The sequence below is a fragment of the Centropristis striata genome, chromosome 19, assembly GCF_030273125.1.
Source record: "Centropristis striata isolate RG_2023a ecotype Rhode Island chromosome 19, C.striata_1.0, whole genome shotgun sequence".
Lineage (NCBI taxonomy): Eukaryota > Metazoa > Chordata > Actinopteri > Perciformes > Serranidae > Centropristis > Centropristis striata.
In genome coordinates this window covers 28,035,222-28,054,037 of record NC_081535.1, presented here as the reverse complement: position 1 = coordinate 28,054,037, position 18,816 = coordinate 28,035,222, and the positions used below count along the sequence as shown (strand labels likewise).

At 35.9% G+C, this 18,816-nt stretch overlaps 1 protein-coding gene across 1 annotated transcript; it reads right to left on the bottom strand.

The window, feature by feature from the left end:
* Positions 1–4,775: 4,775 nt before the first annotated feature.
* rnf180b (ring finger protein 180b) lies at positions 4,776–16,852 on the bottom strand. Its single transcript, XM_059358108.1, has 8 exons — positions 16,757–16,852; positions 14,382–14,455; positions 13,842–13,937; positions 11,375–12,118; positions 9,378–9,500; positions 8,997–9,216; positions 7,735–7,860; positions 4,776–5,873 (listed from the first exon to the last, which is right to left on the bottom strand). The coding sequence occupies exons 2-8, from the start codon at positions 14,436–14,438 to the stop codon at positions 5,674–5,676; spliced, it is 1,566 nt and encodes a 521-aa protein (XP_059214091.1). The 5' UTR covers positions 14,439–14,455; positions 16,757–16,852; the 3' UTR covers positions 4,776–5,673.
* Positions 16,853–18,816: the final 1,964 nt, after the last annotated feature.

Sequence of the window (18,816 nt, the reverse complement as noted above, 5' to 3'; positions counted from 1 at the left end):
ACTGGTGCACAAATCCTATTTTACAAGTCACAGATTAAAAACTGACACGCACATTTTTGCTCCTATTGTTGTAGGCCAGGGATGGGCAACTTAAATGCTGGAGGGGGCCGCAATTTTTCATCGACACTACCACAGTGCCACATATAGGACCGTGCACTTAACCAGATATGATGAAACTGCAATTTAAATATGTTTACAGTGCAGTAACTTAACATATTTCATGCTCAAATGCATGTACACTGCAAAAAAAACAGTGTGTCTCAAAACAAGATAAAAACACTAAATCTGAGGGAAATTATCTTGCTGCATGGACAGATAATTTCACTTGACAAGATTTCTTAAATTAAGATTGTTGAATCTAGAAATAAGCATGTTGGACGCTTAAAATAAGGAATTAACTCTTAAAACAAGATACATTGGTGTGTCCCGGTGGCTCACACTGGTAGAGCGCTTACCATGTAGGCTGAGTCCTTGCTGCGGCGGAGCCGGGTTCAAATCCGGCCTGAGTTCCCTTTACCGCATGTCTTCCCCTCTATCACCCCCTTTCAATCTATCACTTTCAATAAAGCAAATACATGCCCCAAAAAATAATCTTGAAAAAAAACAAGATACATTATCTAACGCTTCTAAATCTAAGTTTGTTTTATCTTTGTTTTATAACCAAATAATTTGCAGTGTATAACAGTATAAATAGGAATACAAAAGGTTTGAAGCAAATAAAAAATAACCACTTACTGTGATTTCTTTTTTTTTCAGTGCAAGTACAGCAGACCAACATTAATGAAAGAAGTAGTTTTGTACATTTTTACACTGCACTTTTAAGATTTCTCGCTCAAATGCATGTAGTTGTGCTGAGGGCCACTTCAAGTGAGGGTGCGGGCCTTATGCGGCCCATCCCTGTTGTAGGCTTTATTTTGAAGAGCACCATTTGTGATTTGTAGTTGAAGGAAAAAAGTCACCTTTTTTTTTTCCAGTAAGACTGCAAACAACAACCTGGTTTTCCTCAATACGTCTAATATATGTCTAAAAAATTTCACATAAATTACACAAAGGCAGATTTTCCCCAAATAGTTATAGAAGCCTTAGTGGTGGTTCTACCCAGGGGCCTGCAGGGGCCACTGCCCCTGTGAAGAAACCCTTGGCCCCTGCTGTGGCCCTGTGTCATGAACTATATTCTTTATTTTCTGAGCCCACTAGATGGCGTTCTCTGTTCAACAAAGCGCTGAAATTACACTCTATATTATATTTGCTTGAGCCTTTTTCTTTAAATAGAGAGCGCCATCGAGTGGGCTCAGAAAATAAACATAAATGGTTCATGAAGCTTCATTGGCACATCACTAACTACTAGAAGTGCGGTCATGACGAGCTAACCACAGGCTACACCTGGAAATTAAGTGACATAACTGTCAAATAACAACGTTGACTTTTGGTTTCACACGGGATAGAAACACTGATATTTTGGGTAAAAGCCATGTTGTTTGTTGAAAGGTATTGCAGGTATATTAAATGTAGAAAGAGCAGCGAAAAGAAAGACTTCATCAGTCAGTTGTTTTGTTTTTTCTTTTACTGAGATACACTTTTATTCATACACCATATCCATTAATTTATTAATATGGCCCAATTTTTTTTTTACTTCATACTGAGCTATGGAGGAAACAAAACTTAAACCACAGAAAAAAAAAACGTGAACAAAAGTATCCCCCCATACACACAATAATACAATAAAACAATATCGCTCTCAAGATCAAAATGCTAATCTTACCCCTATTTGTTCAAATAAAAAATGCAGAGATGCAGAGCGCCAATGAGACACCTTTCTGCCTTTGTAATTTAGTTTCAGTAAGACATTTACCTCTACACAAGATGAACACCAAGATTTTTTTTATTAATCAGACTTTTGGAAGCCTTGTCCTTTAACAGAGAGAGAGTATAGGCTTCATTAATTTAAATTTATTTCTGACTTCCTATGAATACAGCACATTCTGTGCCAGAGAGCTAATACTTAAAGCTTAAAGCTACTTGTTACAGACAGAAGGCACAGACTAAGCAAAGGCACCAAACTGAAATGGGCTTCCTACCCATTTGTGTTATCTGATTTTGTTTGCGTTTTTGTTTTCTGCTCATGCTGTAGATCAATCATTCATTCATATCCATTCATAACTGCTGCCATCTTTACTTCCACTCACTACATATTTGATTCCTGAGCATCCCTCTAAAATAAAATATAAACTTGTAGAAGCTAAATTTTTTCGGCAGTGTATCTCACTAGAGTTAGGTCGATTTCCGGCGAAACCAGTTTGATGCGTACAGAGAATATGTTAGTTTATGATACCGTTCATGTTTTTTTTTCAGGGTGACAAGACAAGTCACGTCAGAGTTTGCGTCAAAGAAAACTAAAACTGTTCATCATACTGGATATCACCATACTGATATATTGTATGTTTTATGTGGTAATTATGTTTGATGTTTGTTTGTGTCTAGTTTAGTTTTAATGTTATTTAATGTGGTAAAGTTCTTATTTATTATTGTTGTTTTATTTATTTACGTTGGTTTTGTGATTTTGTAGTTGTTCTTTTTGTTTTCTTTTCTTTTTTTACTGTGTTTGTCCATTGGTGATTTATGTTGTGTTTTGTTTAAATTAATTAAAAAAAGAAAACTAAAACTACCAATATGAAAACACTCTCTTCTTCTTCTTTAGCAAAACCAGCTGAGAGTTACATGACCACCACCAAGTAGGCTATTCCAATCCGGTCCAGTGTCTGGCCTAGTATCCATCTTGTTTGAACATGTTTACACTAGCCCAACCCTACTGTACATTCATCCATTTATTCTTTCATTATCCTTAACCGCTTACCGCACTCGGGTGTCAAATGTCAATAAATCTGAATGTTTTTTTTTCTTTTTTTTTGCTACTGTTGAAATTTCCATTCCAGACCGAAGATTTAGATTTTTATTTGATGTCCGTTTTGTAGATCCCAGCTGACATTGGGCTTTGGGGTACACCCTGAACAGGTCTCCAGACTGTCACAGAACTGACACATAGAGACGGACAACTATTCACGCTCTCATTCACTCCAATGGGCAATTTAGAGTCACCAATTAAACCTAAGGTGCATGTTTTTTTGGACTGTGGGAGGAATCTGGAGAACCCAGAGAGAACCCACGCTGACACGGGGAGAACATGCAAATTCCACACAGAAGAGCCACAGGCGGGAGTCGAACCGGCGACCCTCTAGACTACATCACCGTGTAGCCCTACTACTGTACATCTCACTTCAAATTCAATGTTAAATCTGCATCATTTTAATAAGCACTGAAAAACGTGATCACATCACCCCGGTCCTCCATCGCTCCACTGGCTCCCCATCCGTCACCACATTGACTATAAACTTCTACTAACTGTTTACTGGTCTTGCCCCTACATACCTACATACCGTCTGACCTTCTGCACCACCACACCCCCTCTAGAGCTCTACGGTCAGCTGACCAGCTGCTGGTGGAGGAGCCCAGGTCCAGATTAAGGGGCGACAGGGCCTTTTCAGTAGCAGCCCCCAGACTCTGGAGTTGCCTCCCCTCCACCGTGCAGCACAGTCCCTACATGTTTTTAAATCTCACTTAAAAACGCACCTCTTTTCTCTTTCCTTCAATTAAAGTTTTCGTCCGGCAAGTGCTAGGGAAGAGTGTCCCATAGTAATCCCACAATGCCTTTAAAATGATGCCTTCTTCTTTTCATTTATCTTAACCCTTGCAGGCAATGTCTTTTAACCCTTTTTGTTTTGTTTTTATTTCTTTCACATTTGTCAGTTCTGTATTTTATTGCACTTTATGCACTTTATGCACTTTGGTGCGGCTCAGCTGCAAATTTGACTTTGACTTTGAGCATCATTCAACAAAACAAAAAAATCTATTTTTTTTCCTCCCTCAGAAAAGTACCAGTTTTTCTCCCAACATCCTGCCTGTGCTACATTAAAGAAATAGTTCAGTATTTAGGAGGGTCACTTGTTTGCTTTCCATTATAGAGTTATAATGATATGATCCATCATAAATATATATTTTATGTCTAGGATAGTTCGGGACTTTAAGTTGTATGAAATATTATTGTTATATTATTGTTATTTGCTCACTTTCCAAGCCCTGGTGTCAGAGTTCTGGCCGGTTATGATAGTAGAATAGATAGTTCCAACAATATTACCATGCGCTGCAGCTGTTACATTGTACAGGCCAGTGTACAGCGCGTAGTAGTGATGATGTACCAGTGAAGCTTCATGAACCTTTTTCTTTATTTTCTGAGTCCACTAGATGGCGCTCTCTGTTCAACAAAGGGCTAAAATCACACTCAATTACCATAGCTTGAGCCTTTTTCTTTGAATCAAGAGCGCCATCTGGTGGTCTCAGGAGATACTGAAAATGGTTCATGAAGCTTCACTGGGACATCACTAGCGCGTAGTAATATTCATCCATGCTGTCATGCACTACTTGTATTCACTGGCTTTTACATGAAACAAAATAGTGCCAAGTGAAGTTAGTTGATATGCTTGAGGACCGTTGTTTTGTGGTGAAATGGGCAACCTTTTAGTGTAGTTTTGTGGAGTAAAACCTTGTAGTTTCATGACCCTGCTAGCTTGCTGGAACTATCTATTCTACCATCACAACCGGTCAAAAACGGAGAAAGGAAGCTAATAGCTAGTGATGTTCCAATGAAGCTTCATGAACCATTTTCTTTATTTTCTGAGTCCACTAAATGGCGCTCTCTGTTAAACAAAGAGCTGAAATCACACTCAATAACCATTGCTTGAGCCTTTTTCTTTAAACCAATAGCACCATCTAGTGGTCTCAGAAAATAAAGAGAATGGTTCATGAGGCTTCATTGGCACATCACTACTAATAGCTTTGCAGCCACTACACTTCTGGCAAGAATTTCATACAACTTAATGTCCAAAATCCTGAACTATCCCTTTAAGTACAGAGTTTGAGTAAGAAATGTGGTCATTTAATTTTAAATTTCACCTTTCCATACAGCTTTTCTAATGCAATATTTCAAACTGCACATGGGAAGCTGTGCAGTCACTGCACCCAGCTTCTTTTGCCGAGAAATACTGTTTCAACGCATAACTTCCAACTTCTACTGTTATTCTAGCTGCTTCCAGTCTTCATGCTAAGCTAGGCTAATTGCCCCCCGGCACCAACACTGTACTTTATGCACAGACATGAATCGTATTGATTTTCTACCTCTCTGAAAGAAAGGGAACAAGAATATTTCCACAAAATATTTAACTATTCCTTGTTAAAAAAAAAGTGTCGGATTACATCATGCATCATTCATCAATCTTTTCCCGCCGTCTGATCATCACTACCGTTAATACCAAATAGTTCTACCAGAAACCAAAGGTTTCACTACCAAACACCATGCGTTTGACAAGGTTTTCCTGATGTCCAAAGTAACATAATTAACAGAAGATGCCACTCTGCTTCAGGCAGTGGTATATTTTTGTCCTTCAGTCTTGTCCATTATTTCTGTATATCAGAACACCTCAGAGTTCATTATTGCACTTACACCATGATTACTTAATACTGGCAAAAAAAAAAGCTCTGTTCAAATTCTCACAAGTTACTTTTCAGTCAGTTATTGTAAACTTTCCAGATAAACCTGCACTGCAAACTCTCAACCACTCCTCAAAGGAAGAAGTAGTACATGAGGAAACACAGGAAGAGGAAGGCCAGGATCCAGTTGACTGAGTGGATGTAGACGATGACCAGGCCGATGTCAAAGAGCCAGCCGCGCATATCGGTGAAGTCCAAAGCATCCAGCGTGAAACCTCCGTGGACGAAGTGCCAGCGTCTCCCTGCTGCCGCCGCTGCCTGTCTGTGCTCTCCTGAAGACAGACAGATAATAAAATGATCATCTGTATTCAAAGAGGTTCAACCACTGTCTCCTTAAGCTGCATTCACATGGAGACTGACAACCTTCTGGACGGCACAGTGGAATAGAATGACAAGAAGGCAGTAGGATATGTCTGTTATTTTATGTAATTGTATGTATTAGTCAAAGGATTGAAGCCAAAACAAATCATGAGACTGATTTTTTTTTTCTTCATCCATGCCACATTTTTTTTTACCCATTTAGGCCTAAAATGCCTGGAAAAAATGCCTGTAAAACCTATGGGTGATTTTAACATAACCCCCTAAAACCTGAAGTTTTTCCTGGAGATTCAACAGAAGTGTCAACACTTACTAAATAATCGATTTTTCAGCCTTTGAGCAGATTAAATTCAAAAAGTATTTGACCTGTGGCTTTCATGAGAAGTTGAGTTTATTTGTCCAAACCTTCAATAAAGTTTTTAAAAAATCAACGTGTTGCATTGCAACACTCCCACATGTACTGTGATGCATTTCATTGGCCAAGAGACCGAAAATATGTGGAAAAAACTATAAATACTACAACGGCTGCTTTTTTAATGGTAGAATAACGCAACAGCGCCCCCGATTTTAATGGTAGAAATGCAGTAATGCTTTCCTGGCTTAAATGGGTTAAGGGAGTAAAGTTATTAATTTCATACTCTGAAACATAAGGTCTTTTACTCCTGGTTAGAGTCTGCAAATCTATCAAACTACTCATAATATAATATAATAAAGACTTCAGAACACATAAGGTATATTGGATTTATCTCTATGAGCAATGCTCATCAACTACATAACAATGCACATTTTTCTGGAATATATAGACCATTGCCTTTTCATTTTCTTTATAATGATCTAATTTTAGGCCATCATTTAAAAAGGAAATCTCCCATTTATCGCATTATTTTTGTCACACTTTTCATTTCAGCAGTGATTCTGCATTTAAAAAAAAAAAAAAAAAAACACATGCAAATGAACAAACAAACTAAACAAACAAAACAAAATGTCATTTTTCTGAAATCAATTACTTCAATATTGGCATCTCCATAGATATGATCAGCCGATATTAGACTATCAAAGGTTATCAGTGTCAGTGTATATATAGGTGGGGGGAAATCGATACAGCATAGTATCGCGATATTTTGAGTGGCAATATTATATCAATTCATGGCCGCCAAGTATTGATATTTAGTGCTCTGACGTCCGTTGGGCAGTCAGTATTTGTTACTGTTTTTTGTTTTTTCCGGAGGCCGTAGTGGGATATACTGGTATCATATGAAACTAGCACATCGAAGGAATCTATAGGCACCATGTGCATCAGGAAAGTTGTTGATATTCACACCTACCTTTGCTTCACTCGGTTGCTGAATATGTGTGCGAAGATCAGACGAGTGCCTGCGGCAGTTGAAATCTGTGCGCGTGACACGAAATAATTTAGATCTGCGCGTGTGCAGAGAGATCTGCGCGCGTGCAATGTCTCAAATATGACGCTATACATCACTAGCAGTAAGTTCACTGTGCAAAAACATTTATCTAACTGGATATTTATAACTGCTGTTTTACTATCTGTAAAGCTGACTATGGGTTGAATCGTAAAGATAAAGTTTATTACTGCTGCTAGGCTGGAAAAGAAAGCAATAAGGTGTCTGCTTTCTAAGTAAAGGAGGTCATGGACGATGTGAGGAAAGGGTGAAAAAAAGGTCAGTAATACAGGTACGTGTTTTACACAACATCTAGTGGTAATCTCAGGATTTCCCTGTAGAAAGGTGAGACTGGAACGACTTTCTGGAAAAAAAAAGAATATTGCTGATATTACTATTACAAACTCTTTCTCACCCCAGAAGGTCCGGAAGCGTTTGCGACAGCTGGGCAGAGGCCATTTAGCACACGAAGCACTCTGGAAGTTCTGCTTGCGGGCGTAGTACACTTTAGGGAAGAAGGTCTTGGCTGTTTGATTGAGCTCTGAAGAGGAAGGAGAAGAGTAGCTACAGTCACTATCTGAATGACACATTATTCCTTAATACTGAATTGTTGGTCATTTCTATCAAGGCAGGCTGCAGAACGATGAATGTGATGAATATGTTTTTTTTATTCATCTGTTATCTATACCCACTTATCCTGAGCAGGAGTCCAAAAACCATATAAAACAATATACAACAATATAAAACAACATATCCTCACATTGGAGAAACTGCTACCAGCAACTGTTTGGCATCTTTAATCATAATAATAATACAATAAGAAGTTTTTTTTTTAATCAATATTATGTCTATTTACAACTAACCCCAGAAACACATGCCATAGTTTTTTTATTTGAAGTGAACTATTCATTTGTGTTATTCTGATGTGGTATTTGTTTTGAAAATCAATATGTATTGTTTGTTATTTAACATAAAATATAACTTCAGTTGCAATTTTAAGAGGACGTATGCATTGTTTGTGCACTACACAAATAAAAAGGGATTCTCTTCCATTTGTTAAAGATGAGAGAAAATATATTTTTTTCAGTTTAAGTTTTTCAGAATAAGAGTCTGAATCAGAAACATCTTTATTGGCCAGGTACGTGTACACATACTAGGAATTTGACTATGATTTTCTTGCTCTCACGTGAGCAAATAATAATAATAATATTAATATAATAAAATTAAAATTAAAGAAATATAATAATAAATGAAAAAGTCATTCGAAAAAATATGTACATGACCAGGTTGGTAAAAATATGTACGGGTGGTGCAATGGTATTTTGTAGTATTTATATATTTATATTATATATTATTTTTTATAATGCATTCATTGCATAGTTTGCAGTTTCAGAATATTTCAGATTTTTTCAGAAATCTGTTTTTTGTTTTTTTGTCTGAGAAATAATTAAAGGAGTCATAATTTGTTTGCAAGCTCATTCTGTAGATTAAAAATGGTTAAAAAAAATCTTTATAATTTTTTCAGGATTTTTCTTATGTCTTATAGATATCTATCTGTCTATCTATCTGTCTGTCTGTCTGTCTATCAATTTACTAATTATTTAAAACTGGCATCAGACAGGAAAAGACAGTATGTGTGATACTCCAGTACTTTGTCCAGTTGTGTAGGAGGCTTACCTTTGTGGAAGTTGGTGTGTGAGATGAGGGTGCGGCAGAGAGGGCAGGGTGTGTTGGTCGGTCGGTTCTTGGCGATTGTGCGGAGACACGGCTCGCAGAAGACGTGTCCGCAGGGCTGACAGCTGTACGGGCTGAAGTAGACGTCCAGGCACACGGCGCAGGTCAGGCCCTCTCTGTCCTCCTCCTCACTGTCCAGCAGTGACCCGCTCACACTCTCAGCCTGGACACACACACACACACACACAGACACAGACACAGACACACACACACACACACACACACAGCTTTAAAAACAACCTCAATCCTATTAAATCCTATCTTATTTGATTGTGTCGTTCACTGAATTTGAATGAGACACACAATGTTAGTGTGAAGTCTCACCTGCTCCAGCTGGCTGTGCAGCCACCGCTCTCTCCTCCTCTGTTTCCTCCGGAGACTCTTCAGGCGGTTCTTCTCTCTTTTGCTCAGCCTGCTTGAGGCGGGGGAGCCTAAAGAGGCTGGAGGCTGAGAGGGGAAGACACACACACACGTCAAAAGAATCCCTGATGAAGATTAAGGTTTGTTACTGCTTTATAAAGACATGCTTTTACAACAACTGACACACAATTTAGCACTTCATTCTTTTCTGAGTTTTACAAGACATGGAAACCAAGTGAGAACAACACAACAACACACAGGTCTTTCTATAGTGTTCCATATGTCCCACAATATTAAAGTGCTATCATTGAGTAAAATGCATGACTTTGTATCTCAAAATAATCTTCCTCAAATTAATGACTTACTCATCTCAATACTGACTTAGTATCTTATAAACATGAGAAACTCTCTCAAAATAATTACTTATCTTGAAATAATGACCTAGTAGCTTAAAATAGTAACTAAGTTAACTCAAAATAATTGGAGCTTTTTTCAAAAGAATAACTATCTTGAAATCATAAATCATATTTATCTCAAAACGAATCTCAAAATAACTACTTATGTCAAAACAATGACTTAGTATCTCAAAATAAATTAATAATAATGCTAATTAATTATTAATATTATTATCATTATTATTAATAATAATAATAATAATAATAACAATATAATAATAATGATAATAATAATAATTATTATAATTTTCTAAAAAGATACTAAGTCATTATTTTGAGAAAGTTTTACATAATATTGATTTTCAGGATCTTTTTGGCAGAAATGTTGTTTCACAGAAAAGGTCAAGAGGTCACCATAAACAACACAGTTTACCCTATTTGAGCATCATGAACATGTCTCAGCACACTTCATGAAAGTCTGGTTACTACTGTTCATGGTTCTTTAAGAACAAAAATACAAATTTTTGTTCTTTTTTTATTACATATAGACATATTTTATCCTATAATGCTCAGATACACAGGCATGTACAGGCCAGTATTGATTTGAATCTTTCTCTCCTGCCTGGTATTTATGTTATTACTTTTTTTTTGGAACAGAACGATTTCCCAGAAGAAACTGTAGGAAAGTCATGGTAATAATCCACCCAGATACTGAAAAATCCTGTCTCATACCTATGTAGTTAGTAAGAAAAAGTTGCTTGTTTCATATTTTATGTTATACCATTTTTTGTGACATTAGTGAAAGAGGTGTTTCAGGTAAGATGGTCAACCTCTGCTATGAAACACTGGAGTAAATCCTGAATGTAATGGTTCCTCTTGCTCCTCTATACCTTCCATAGGCTGGAAATATCTCTTTGTATGTCACTATATATCAGTGGTGGAAGAAGTATTCAGACCTCTTACTAAAAGTACAAATACCACACTGTAAAATTACTCCACTACCAGTAAAAGTCCTGCATTCAAAACTCACTGAAGTAAAAGTACTCGTTATACAGAATGGACCCACTCAGGTTGTTATAATAATAATATAATTGTATAATTATATTCTAAATATATAATTAGATTGATTAATATAATTATTAATATTGATGCATTTATGCAAACAGTGTTTTACTGCTGTCAATGTAGGGCTCATTTAAACTAAGAATAATGTGTTTTAATTAATAATGACTTTAAATTGGTCATGTTTTTATGTTAAATCTTCACCTGTAAAGTAACTAAAGCTGTCAGCTAAATGTAGTGAAGTAGAAGTATAAAGTTACATATAATTGGAATACTCAAGTAAAGTACAAGTACCTCAAAATTGCAGTACTTGAGAAAATGTACTTAGTTACATTCCACCACTGCTATATATCATGTGAAATCTAATGTGTAAAAGGAGGTTAAAAAAGAAAATGGAATGAACGGGAGAATTATGTTAATATAACATGATTACATATGAAAAAAACATTAGTACCAGTGCTAATGAAAGCACGTTATTGAAATGTGTTAATACCAGAAACCTACCGTGGCCTCATCGTGCTGCTCGGCCACACTGTCAGAGATGGACCTCCCTCTGAGGAACAGGGCTGGAGCAGACACGTCCTCGTGGACGGCCGTGGTCTCTGGAGAAGACTCCACCTCCTCTACAGTTCTCAGCAGCCGTCCACCCAGAGGTGACCGCGTCCTTCCAGGAACAAATGAACGGCAGGCGACAGCGTTGACGGACGCCTCGCCACTAGTGTCAAACTGTTGACTTGTGGGATACGAGACCGCTGACTGTGTCGACTCGTGGCTCCCTGTACTCTCAGCAGCAGATTTGACTGAAGGGCAAAAACACGAGGACCTGATGGCGGTGTCGTCCTCTAAACTGCAGCGTCTCCTGTGGGAGATGCAGTACAGAGGGCTGAAGGAGAACGACTGGCTGTGTTCACTGTCAGTCAGAGAATTGGAGGCCTCGGCAGGGCTGATGTGGGACATGACAGCAGCACAGTTCAGCTGTAAGCTGTCCAGAGGGGTCCTGGTAAGATCAGGCCTCTGCTCTCTGCTCTGAGAGCCGTCCGTCAGCAGACCCGCCGCTTGCTTCTCAGGCCTCGTCCTCCTCGGCTGGACGATGAGGACGTAGTGTTTGTGGTCTCGGTCCACTCTGCTTTTGTTGAAGTGGACTGCGGCGTCTCGTCCGCAGGGACACTCGCTGCGGTTGATGAAGTTGAAGCCGCCCAAACGAGCTCCGCAGTTCTGGCAGTTGAGTTTTCCTACAGTCCACTGGGCCTGGACAGAATCACGACACATGAATCAGCAAAATCTCCAAATCGATAAAATTAAACGCCCAATCCATTTAAATTGTTTTGTATACAACCTTGATTCCAAAAGAGTTGGGATTATGTGAAAAAAGTAGATAAAAACAGAATGCGTTAAAGGGAAAGTTTAGCTTAGCTATTAGCTTAGCTTAAGAAGTATTCAGATCATTTACTTAAGTAAAAGTACTAATACCACACTGTAAAATTACTCCACTACAAGTAAAAGTCCTGCTTTCAAAACTTAAGTATCAGCATCAAAATGTACTTAAAGTATCAAAAGTATGCAGAATGGACCCACTCAGATTGTCCAAACATATTATTGTATTATTATTTTGATGCAATTATGTAAGCTTTAATTTACTGTTGTCATGGTAGGGTTAATTTTAACTACTTAATATACTTTTATGTGGTTTAATTAATGAAAAATTGATCATGATTTTGATGTTAAATCTCAACCTGAAAAGTAACTAAAGCTGTCAGCTAAATGTAAAAAGTACAATATTTGCCTCAAAATATAGTGAAGCAGCAGTATTAAGTTACATATGTGGAAATATTCAAATAAATTACAACTACCTCAAAATTGTACTTAAGTGCAGTACTTGAGTTAATGTACTACACCACTGAAGTTCAGAACATGGATGAATTTACTTTTAAAAAAAAGGTTCTTCAGATTGACCATTAGATATATTGTTTTCTGTATTCAGCTGAATACAGGTCACTGAGGATTAGCTATAAGATTATTCTGTATTTATATTTTTCATAGCATCCCAGCTGGAATTGGGGTTGGAATAAAATGTAAGGCTGTAACTAATACTGGAATGAATAGCAGTCCAAAACCCCAAATACTGACGCTAAATAAACGATATGGCCATGAATTGATCTAAAATTGCCACGCAAAATATTGCAATACTATGCTGTATAATTTTTTTTCCCCCCACCTGTCCTATTTGGACAGCCAGTTGGGAAATGTGTATAACATTTAGCATAAACAATGAAATACAAACACATTACATCATTCAGGATAGGGCTGGGCGATATGCCTCTAAAAGAATATCACGATATTTCAGGCTATTTTTGCGATAACAATATTCTAGACGATATTAGGAAATACTTAAAAAGATATAGAAAATATGATTTTTTTTTAGTCTGTATAAATAAATACAAATCTAAAATGTAGTTTGAAGTGCAAATCTCAACAGTTGCCAAATACAAAAAAATTACTCTTAAAAATATAATTTTATATTTATAATAAAAATAACCATTTCGGGGATCTGGGGGCATATTTTAATGAAATTTTGTAAATGAGAATAAAGGTTCTTGTATGTTTTATTTAAGCTATCTTATTTTGACAGTCTTCTTGTAAATTCTGTGGTGGATTCTCTTAACACACTGTGCTCTTATTTTGAAAGCTTGACTGACTGGTGACAGACACTCAACCTTACGCCACTACATCAAGAAGTAGGAACGTTGACAATATCGTGATATGCATTTTTTTTAACCATAAAAAAAATATACCGATATTATCGTGAACGATACGATATGGCACACCCCTAATTCAGGATTATATATAAATCTGACAAAAAGTCTAAAATGACATAGAATAAAGTTGACTTTATTTCACATCAGCGTTTCTCCAATAGAAAAAAAGAGCACTGAGTGTTGAATGACTGTGCTCACTGAGCGGAGAGACTAACCTGGTGAACTGAGGTCAGTATCCACTCTGGCAGCGTGTCAACATTCACGTGCCAAATACTGCAAACAGCAGCTGAGCTTTCATCTGTGGCCTCAACCTGCTCCCACACAGAGAACACACAATCAGTGAGAACAGCTCCCATCAGACCCAGTTTCTCTCACACTGATAGCCACCGTCTTTTTTATGACTGAAACACAAGCTGTTATCTTGGAGTTTTCAAACCCTGATGTTTCCTAAAAACCTCACAGACTATTAGCTGTGATTACAACTAATGATTTCCATCATCACTCTTGATCGTGTGGGGGATTTATTAGCAAATCATTGCGTCTGTAAACTGTGACATAATTGTGAAAAATGGCCATCACAGTTCAGATATTTAATTTGCAATTATATAAACAGAAAAAAAAACTGTAAATACTGGCATTTAAGGAGTTAGAAACAGAGAGTTTCAGAGAGAGTCAACACTTCCTGAGATGAAGGAAAAAACAATACAAGCCAAAAGAGGAGCAAAACTCATCAGATACACAAAATTTTCACCAACCATTGACAAACATGTTGAGTCTACGATGCCTTTCCGACACCTCCTGCAGCGGAGCATGCTTCTCTCTCTTCAGGCTGTTGATGATGAAAAAGTTGTTTTTTTATTTGTTGCTCAGTTAAATCAGACATCTCTACTACATGTTTGGAAGCTCTGATACAACGTTTTGAGCCCTGATTTCGACACCAATACCTGGGCTTTTGGTCTTAGCCAATACTGAATACAAATCTGGTACCAGTGTTTAATTTATAAGGTGTAGGGCTGCAACTAACGATTATTTAAACGATTAATCGATTAGTTGTTTGGTCAATAAAATGTTGAAAAATATCAATCAGTGTTTGATGACGTCCTCAAATCTCTTGTTTTGTCCACAAACCAAAGATATATTCACTTTATTGTCATAAAGGAACAAAGAAACCAGAAATATTCACATTGAAGGAGCTGAAATCAGAGAATTTGGACTTATTGTCTTTAAAAAATGATTTATTCAATTAATTGATTATTTGTGGTTTTTATTGTCATAAATAGTATAATTGTATTTCAGATTTCATGATTTTTGTGTGTTTTTAGTCAGATCATGTTGAAGTTGTGCTGAGAAAATACCAAATACCAAACATTGGTATAGTAAATATTATGTGATATATAAAGGGCAAATAGGCTCAGACCCCAGAGGGTTAAATATAGAGAAGTGCTGCATAAACCGCAGGCTTGACACTTAAAAATAAAGAGTTGTAATAAGGAGGCTGTTGCAGTGAGCAGTTATATACATATGAGGTAACCTGATGCTGCAACCTGACTACATTTATATTGATGTGGCTATTTTTGGAGTGAACCTCTTTAGAAATGAGAGACATAAACAATTCTACTGAGTAAACACAAATGATGTGTTGATACTGTTTACGAAATATATTACTGTATGCCTTTAGCATAGGGAGCTGAAAAATAAACAAAAAACATGAGAAACAGCCCCAAACCAAAAGCAGACCAAAGTATGTGAATGAGTCTTTCCACAATCTTTTTGCATGCAATTACAAATATTTACTACCATGCTCTAAAACAGGGATGGGCAACTGGAGGCCCGGGGGTCACATACGGTGCACACCCTCACTTGAAGTGGCCCTCAGTACAACTACATGCATTTGAGCATGAAATCTTAAAATGCAGTGTAAAAAAAGAAAATTACTTCTTGCAATAAATGTTGGTCTGCTGTTATTGCACTGAAAAAAAAAAAATCACAGTTAGTGGTTATTTTTATTTGCTTTAAACCAAGGTTATTATAGTTAATGAAACCTAAGGAAATAATGAAAACTTGAATTAAAAAAACATTTTCGTTAACTGAAATAAAGTTTTTTTTAAAAACGATAACTAACTGAAACTGTACTAACTAACTAACTAACTAGTAAACTAACTAAAATTATAGTAAAAATGTCCTTCGTTTTTCGTCTTTGTGAACTTTTTCATAAGTAAACCTTTTTGGTTGATATGAAATCTATTTAATCTATCTGGTTTTATGACTTAATAAACTTATTGGGGCTGAGGTGGATCAGACAAAGGAAATAAAGGCAACATTTATTGTGATCTTTTTGAATCTGGCACACAACTATATACTATATAATTCCCCATTACAAAAAAACTAAAACTAATAAAAAAAAAAAAAAAAAAAAAAAAAAATAGTTAAAAATAGCAAACACAATCTTAAAACTCATTAAAACTAACTGAATTTGAAAACAAAAAAATCACAATTAATTAATAATTAATTGTGATATAATTGTGATAATAATTAATAATTAATTAAAACTAAAACTAATGAAAAATCCAAAACTATTATAACCTTGCTTCAAACCTTTTGTATTTCTAAATGCTATTAAACATGCATTTGAGCATGAAATATGTTAAGTTGCTGCACTGTAAACATATTTAAATTGCAGTTTGATCATATCTGGTTAAGTACACGGTCCTATATGTGGCCCTGTGGTAGTGGCGATGAAAAATTGTGGTTTTCATTTAAGTTGCCCATCCCTGCTCTAAAATCTGAAGCAACATCTGGCTGTAAATAAATAAATGAGTTATAATGTGTGCTCAGGTGTTGCTTCTGTAGCTGGTTGAGAGGATTCCCCGTCCCTGACAGTGTTAATGACAGATCTTCTCATGTTTTAAACACAGCTTGTATGAGGTTTTAACATGTCACATTAAGTTACAGCTCGTAATGTCAGCTAATACTAACTAATAACGGCGGCAAAATAAAAACAATATCTTGCTAACTTAGCTCTGGTAATCACAACAACAGGCTCACTTGAGGCGTTTCTTCACCGCAAAATAATACTCTTAAAATAATGACACTCATAATGTGAATACTTTTATGATACAAACTCGCTTACCTAAGAGCTGAAAGGACTTTTCGAGTCGTGGTGATGAAGAAAAAGCTTGTCTGAGCTCAGAAACAACAAAGTTAAGGAGCCTTTTCGCTTTAAGCAGAGCTGTGACGTAATAAAAACTTGGACTCTACGGAAAGTCTGATAGACCAAAAGTGTGACGCCCATTGAGAATTTAAAGTGACAGTTCACCAAAGTTGCAGAAATGGTACACTCATATGATAGATATTCGTTTTTTGTTTTGTTTTCGGGAAATTCTGCAATAAAATAAATCAATGCAGTATTTCAATGCAGTATATTATGTGTGCGTGTTTTAAAACACAACACCAACGTGACTTTTACTATTAGATTCTCCGTCCATTAAAATAAAGAAAATAGCATATATTTGTGAGTGCATTTACAGTAGAAATCCAACATTACAATATTTTTGTGCGTTTGGAACATATTTAAAATAGAGACAAAATTTGGTTAATTAAATTAAGAGAGGGAGCCAAAAACATGACAACATGCTGCACTGACATAAATGGACTGTAGGCTAAATGTAGCCTAATGTATCACCATTTTAAAATTGTTTTTGTTGCATAAAATGGTATTAATTTGACATTTTACATATAGACATTGTCTACTCATTGACATTGTACTCATAGAGCTTATCAGACCTTATGGTTCATAACTAATCTGATTAATTTGTATAGGAATTTGCACCACTGAGGAACAATATTAAATGGCTTGTCCTGCACAAAGCTGCATTTTAATGGAAAATTACAGCACATGTAGACTATGCAACATCAGGAATAACTGCCAAGTTTATTAGTGCTTAAATTGCAGAAAACACACAAAGCATTCATCCATGAGATGCAAGAAAAAGAGAAAGGAGAAGCTGGTGATCTGTAACTTATTTTTTAAACAAACTGTTTTTTATATGTGTGTGTTTCTGAATGACATACAGCTGCTTTGTTAGAAAATATTATTATTTTTTTTTTTAAAATAAGAGCTTTTCACAAGTCATTACAAATCATGGCATCCAATGTATCCACATACTTAGTCTACAAAGTCTGGTAACTTAAAATAATCAACCTTTTAAATTCCCATCACCTTTTCTCAAAGTAGCTTTGTGTGTTTTATATTGCATACAATAATCTTATCTCATGCTCCGTCTTTTCATGAATATGTATATATATTTATCTACAATGTTAGTGCCACTAAAAATAATAAATGATTGCGTCACAGTGTTGTAAGTGTTATAACAGCAGACCAGCAGCAGGTGGCAGTGTGACTCCTGTCGGCCCCACAGCGCTGACCGTGGTGCTGAAAACAGGAAGATAACGACTCACTACTTTTAAAAACAAAGTTATGTGACATTAAGGTCATAAAAATGTCAGAATGAAGAATATATTCACTGCTAACAGGGTCAACTTGAAGCTTTTCATTTGATTGTGGTATGTTACTAGTTCTTCATATAGTAGAGGAAAATCCATTCCACAGTTCAATAGCCAGATTAATTAATTTATTATTATTAAAATTACACAATAGTTCTATACTTAAATAAATTATTGTTATTATTATAATAATAATAATAATAATAATAATAATAATAATAATAATAATAATAAAACTACACAATAGTTCTATACTTAAATAAATGTATTGTTATTATTAAAATTACACAATTGTTCTATACTCAAATAAATGTATTATTATTATTATTATTATTATTGGTGTTGTTGATATCTTCATTATTATCTTCAGTAAAGCATATAAAAGCTTGATAACAGTGTAATTTCATTTATTCTTTCATTGACAAACGACACTATAGTTTCATTTGTCAAAAAGGTAATTTTTCCCAATGCTTTTTTTTTTCTCACCGAAATGACGAAAATTTCGAAAATCCACTTGTTTCAAGAAAATTCGATTTTAAAAAAACAACAGCATGTTGGTTTGACGTAGAGCCTTAAGCGCAATAAATGAACAAATACAATATTATAAATAAAATTAATAAAAGGTAAAGCATAGACAGTAAGATATAATTTTTGAACCTATATGTCTGCAATAACTCCCACAAGTTC

Coding starts and splice junctions, on each gene's coding strand:
- rnf180b (XM_059358108.1), bottom strand. CDS start 14,438: ATGCTCCGCTGCAGGAGGTGTCGGAAAGGCATCGTAGACTCAACATGT. Junction 12,119..13,841: donor TACTGACCTCAGTTCACCAG/GTTAGTCTCTCC, acceptor GATTCTGTCCAG/GCCCAGTGGACTGTAGGAAA. Junction 9,217..9,377: donor TGCACAGCCAGCTGGAGCAG/GTGAGACTTCAC, acceptor GTGTGTGTCCAG/GCTGAGAGTGTGAGCGGGTC.